The 6000-nt window shown below is 53.0% G+C and overlaps 1 protein-coding gene across 1 annotated transcript; it reads left to right on the top strand.

Moving 5' to 3' along the window:
* Window positions 1-554: 554 nt before the first annotated feature.
* Window positions 555-5692, top strand: ino80 (chromatin-remodeling ATPase INO80; the record flags this gene model as incomplete). The annotated part of the gene is made up of 4 exons (XM_040793847.1): window positions 555-1067; window positions 1129-1611; window positions 1657-5443; window positions 5499-5692. The coding sequence occupies 4 exons, from the start codon at window positions 555-557 to the stop codon at window positions 5690-5692; spliced, it is 4977 nt and encodes a 1658-aa protein (XP_040648702.1).
* Between the last annotated feature and the right edge of the window lie 308 nt (window positions 5693-6000).

Raw genomic sequence — 6000 nt, 5'->3', positions numbered from 1 at the left:
AAGAAATATAAAGTGATTGATACTATTCACACTATAAACAGAAGCAGTTCGGATCTAACCCCCGGGATGCCGGAGATGAAATACCCCAGAATGAAGAACGTTCACGAGAAAATGTCAAAATCTCAACTTTTTCCCCTTTTCACTATAACCCATTCTCATCCTTATACATCATATAACCATTATATATTCCCTTTGGAGTCGTTCGCGTTCCCCTCTCCTCACTCATCCTCCCCTGCATCAGCTCTCGCCGAGACCCGCGCATTCTCTTTCTTGGGCTCCACGGAAACTTCCCTCCTGCATCTTCCCACCACAAACGAATTCATCCAACCATCAGGTATTTATGTCTCGCTTTCTTTCCTTCCCTTTCTTTCATCCCTCTTCATTCCGAAATACCTGAAACCAACAACTGACGCCGCGTCACTAGCACACCGAAACCCCCTTGACAGGTGTCTCTGAGCAGGGGTTGATTCTCCGTCAATTCCCCCCAACTAGAGCTCGACCCGAGTGACCAGCCTTCGACTCGCTAAACCCGTTATCCGGGGACCGCGGCCATCATGACGGGCCCTCCGCCATACAACGCCCAGTCCCCGACTCAGCAGCAGCGGTATCCGGCCTACACCTCTCCGAGCAAGAACCATCCGTATTACCCAAATGAACAACCGCCACAGCAATACCATCAGCATCCTCCACAGACCCCACCCGCGTTTGGCCCATCATCCGTCGCGCGAAGCCCGCACTTTTCGCACGCGTCACCGATGCCCTCTACCTTGCCGCCGCCCTTGAACGGGAGCGCGCCACCGCATCCATCGCACCCAGACTCACAATATCAAGGGCATTCGGCAGGTTCTCAGCTACCACTTCCGCGCCCTTACTCCAACTCCGTGATGGCGGGCAATGGTGCCTCGCCGTACAGCTCTGCGACACCCCATGGCCATCCCAGCCGTCCAGAAGGTCATTCGCAATCTCCTACCAGGGAGTCCGAATCCCCATATCGGATTCGAGGTAATGGTGCTGGATATGGACCTCCAATGATGCGGGAGCCTCGACCAGTCTCGCCACAGGAAGCTGTAGGCATACCCATATCGCTCACTTATCATACCATTTACTAACCACTTCTTTGCCTCGCAGAAACCCGCCCGAGCTGCAGACCCCATGTCGTTTGCCAGTATTCTTTCCGGCCCGTCGGACGACCAGCCCACGAGAAAGCCATCGCCTCCCCCGGCCCCCATCTCCATCCACACGCCGCATGCTCCCCCTATCTTTACCCACCGGCACCTGGACCACAACTCTACGCCTAGCGCGATTCACCACAGACATGAGCACCACTTCGAATTTGATAAACGTGTCGAAGGTCCGAGACCACCACAGGCCACCAATGGGTTTGCTAAGCCTGATGTGGAACACCCCCCACCTATCCCTCGTGTACCGGTACGGAGACCCTTCCCGCCTGGTGTGGACCTGGAGCAGGTCAACCGGGCGGCAGCTGAGATTGATCACGCCGAGAAGAGCGATGTTGAAGATCCTGCATTTGATGCCGAGCAGGTACGATATCGGGAGAAAGGCTACAAGCGGTCGGTGGAAAGTAGCCGCGCAGAAGAAGTGCGAAGAAAAGTAGGTTATCTGACCCAGAAATCGTTCGTACTAACATATCCTCAGCGCCGCCGCAACGAGTTCCTTATCGATCTAGGTCGATCCTTCGAAAAACACGCCATTCTTGGCAACGAACGATTCCGAGCGCTCAACGAGGGTGCAGTCATGGCCGAAGTTCAACAAAAGGAGATCCAAGACGAAAAGGAGCGGAAGAAGGACATGCAGCGCAAGCGCCGTCGTGAGAACACTGTGCGCCAAGAAATGCAAAAGAAGCTGGAGGCTGAGCGCAAGGCAAGCAAGGCCCAAGAGCCTGGCGAAAGGGCCAAGTTCCTGCGAGAAGCCGAGCGAGCTCAGAAGAAAATCCGCACCACCAAGCGCGCTCTTGAGGGCGGTGATGGCCAGGATGAGCTTGGTGAGGTCACCCCGCTTGCTCCCAACCTCGAAGGTGGCACGACAAGTCAATTCCATATCGGCCGTTCCTCGCCCAGCCGACGCAGGTCAGGCCGCGCCGGTCCTGTCACTCGCCCTAAGAAATCCAAAGAGCAGAAGCAGGCCGAGAAGGATCTCGCCGAGGCAGCTTGGAATGCTGGGTTGGACGACGACCTGTATCTCACCCCGAGTACAAGGAAGGATGCTCGACGTTCAAAGGAGGGTACTCCCATGTCACAGCTACACTACGACAGCAAGGGCTACAACCAGATCTACGAGCAGATCTGGCGCGATATCGCACGCAAGGATATTCCAAAGGTCTACCGCATCAAAACTACCTCACTCTCCACCCGTCAGGAGAACTTGCGTAAGACGGCTCAGCTGGCCAGCAAGCAGTCTCGCAAGTGGCAAGAGCGCACGAACAAGAGCACCAAGGATACCCAAGCTCGCGCAAAGCGGACTATGCGTGAAATGATGTCTTTCTGGAAGCGCAACGAGCGCGAGGAACGCGACCTGCGCCGTGTGGCCGAGAAACAGGAGCTTGAATCCGCCAAGAAGGCAGAGGCAGACCGCGAAGCCAACCGACAGAAGCGTAAGCTCAACTTCCTCATATCGCAAACAGAGCTTTACTCTCACTTCATCGGGCGCAAAATCAAGACCGACGAAGCTCAAGGAGACACCGCTGTTACTGCCACCGGAGAAATTATTCAACCAGGAAAGCCAAACGCCCACACCATCAATCTTCCAGACAGTGTCGCCAATCCCAACGCCAAATCTACTGCATTTGAGGATCTTGATTTCGATGCTGAAGATGAAACCGTGTTGCAACAAGCCGCCATGACCAATGCGCAAAATGCTGTGCAGGAAGCCCAGGACCGTGCCCGCGCCTTCAACCAAGGAGAGGGTGATAATATGGCTGCGTTCGACGACGGAGAGATGAACTTCCAGAACCCAACAAGTCTGGGTGACATTGAGATCTCGCAGCCGAAGATGTTGAATGCCCAGTTGAAAGAGTACCAGCTCAAGGGTCTTAACTGGCTTGTCAATCTGTACGAGCAGGGTATCAACGGTATCCTAGCAGATGAGATGGGTCTTGGTAAAACCATTCAATCCATTTCCGTTATGGCTTACTTGGCTGAGGTGCATAACATCTGGGGTCCTTTCTTGGTCATCGCCCCAGCATCAACACTGCACAACTGGCAGCAGGAGATTACTAGGTTCGTCCCGAACATCAAAGTGCTTCCCTACTGGGGTAACGCCAAGGACCGCAAGATCCTGCGAAAGTTCTGGGATCGCAAGCACATCACCTATAACCGTGACTCGGAATTCCACGTTCTAGTTACCTCGTACCAGCTTGTCGTTCTTGACGCACAGTACTTCCAGAAGGTGAAGTGGCAGTACATGATTCTTGACGAAGCTCAAGCTATCAAATCCTCTTCAAGTTCGCGATGGAAGAATCTGCTCGGATTCAGCTGCCGCAATCGTCTTTTGTTGACAGGTACTCCGATCCAAAACAACATGCAGGAACTGTGGGCCTTGCTTCACTTCATCATGCCGACATTGTTCGACTCCCACGATGAGTTCAGCGAGTGGTTCTCCAAGGACATTGAGTCGCACGCTCAGAGTAACACCAAGCTCAACGAAGATCAACTTAAGCGTCTCCACATGATTTTGAAACCTTTCATGTTGCGTCGTGTCAAGAAGAATGTCCAGCAAGAACTTGGAGACAAGGTTGAAAAGGACATCTTCTGCGACTTGACATATCGCCAACGTTCCTTGTACTCCAATTTGCGTAACCGTGTCAGCATTATCGACCTCATTGAAAAGGCTACCACAGGTGACGACACTGACAGCAGCACACTGATGAACTTGGTCATGCAATTCCGCAAAGTCTGTAACCACCCTGATCTCTTCGAACGCGCCGAAACAAAATCTCCCTTCTCCGCTGCATCTTTCGCGGAGACTGCGTCCTTCGTTCGTGAAGGATACTTTGTCGATGTTCGCTATTCGACTCAGAACTTGATCGAATACCCGTTGCCACGCCTATTGTGCAGCTCTACAGGACGACTTGACCTTCCTGGCTCTGATAATCCTCGTGTGGGCTTCCAAACCAAGTACCTATCCCAGTTGATGAACGTCTGGACACCAGAAAACATTCAGAAGAGCGCACGTGAAGATGGCGCGTTCTCTTTCTTGCGTTTCATCGACACTTCTGCAGGAGAAGCAAGTGAGATGGCACGACTTGGTGTCTACGAGCGCGCAGAGCGTCGTCGCAGCAAGTCAAACAGGCTTTCTGCCTTGAACGCCATCTATGATGAGAGTGACGATTCGAAGAACTCAGTCTTAGCCCATTCGATGTTGAACATTGTCGATCGTAATGATCGTCAGGACGTTCGAGATGTTGCTGTTGAGGGCCGAATGAAGGAACTTATGACTATTTCACGCTCGTCATTCGAACGCCAAGGGCTCCATCTAATTGAGCCTTGTGCTGGCCCTAAAGCCTCGGCGCCCCCCATAACCATGTCTTCTTCCGGCCAACAGACCGCACGGGAAACCGACCACGCTTTGTTCAATGCATCTGTTCGGCAAGCACTGTCTGGACACTGTAGCAGGCAACTGGAGGAGCAGATCCTCATCAAGAAGCTCGATCCTGCGCCTTACTCTCACCCTCCTATGCTGCCGGCACCGGTCTCGCTCAAGGGCCGCTACAGCCACATCGAGGTGCCATCGATGCGTCGCTTCGTGACAGATTCAGGCAAGCTGGCCAAGTTAGACCAGCTGCTGCGGGAGCTCAAGCCCGGTGGTCACCGTGTGCTCCTGTACTTCCAGATGACGCGCATGATCGATCTGATGGAAGAGTACCTGACATACCGGAACTTCAAGTACTGCCGACTGGACGGAAGCACCAAGCTCGAAGACCGTCGCGACACTGTCGCAGACTTCCAGTCCAACCCGGAGATTTTCGTCTTCTTGCTGTCAACACGTGCCGGTGGTCTTGGTATCAACCTGACGGCAGCCGACACTGTCATCTTCTACGACTCCGACTGGAACCCTACCATCGATTCCCAAGCCATGGATCGTGCCCATCGTTTGGGCCAAACTCGCCAGGTCACTGTCTACCGTCTCATCACCCGCGGCACCATCGAAGAACGCATCCGCAAGCGTGCCTTGCAGAAAGAAGAGGTGCAGCGTGTTGTTATTACTGGCGGTGCTTCTGGCGGTGTCGACTTCAACACCCGTGCTCGCGAGAACCGCACTAAGGACATCGCCCTCTGGCTTGCCGATGACGATGAAGCTGAACTTATTGAGCAAAAAGAGAAGGAAGCCATCGAACGTGGTGAGACCCTTGGTGCTAAGGGCGGAAAGAAGGCCGCCACCCAGAAACGCAAGCGGGATCTTACGCTGGATGACATGTATCATGAAGGTGAGAATATCCCAACTCCATTGCACTGCTTAATACCCATACTAATCGATTATAGGCGAGGGTAACTTTGACGACGCCAGCGCCAAACCCTCAGGGACAGCAACACCCGCCGAGGAGCTTATGGACACCCCTTCAGCGACACCTGCAAAGCGCGGTAGGGGCCGTGGTCCTGGAAAAGGCACTTCGAAACGCGCCAAGACTACAAAAGAGCGTCTCCGTCTAATTGACGGCGACGGCGGCCTCGATTAATGCAATGACTGTCAATTACTTCAACTCGGAACCGGCGTTCAATCTCAAAGCTTCTCTTATCTTTCTTTTGTCTTGGTTATTCCCATTCCTCTTTACACCCTTCTTTCCTATTCCTATTTCAAATGGCAGATACATGAACTGCTCTGTATTATCATACAAAACCTTGTCTATCTGGTCGGACATTCCCCGAAGTTGATGGCTGATGGTTGATGATGAGATGTTCTCGATAGACTTGATCCTGGCTTTAGCTTGTGGTTTATGGGTGTGGTCTCGTGAACTGAACTTTCGATTTGTTTTTTTTTTCTCCT

Source organism: Penicillium griseofulvum (genome assembly GCF_001561935.1).
Source record: "Penicillium griseofulvum strain PG3 chromosome Unknown contig_95, whole genome shotgun sequence".
NCBI lineage: Eukaryota > Fungi > Ascomycota > Eurotiomycetes > Eurotiales > Aspergillaceae > Penicillium > Penicillium griseofulvum.
The sequence above is the reverse complement of the archived record's forward strand: the minus strand, read 5'-3'. Positions and strand labels throughout refer to the sequence as shown.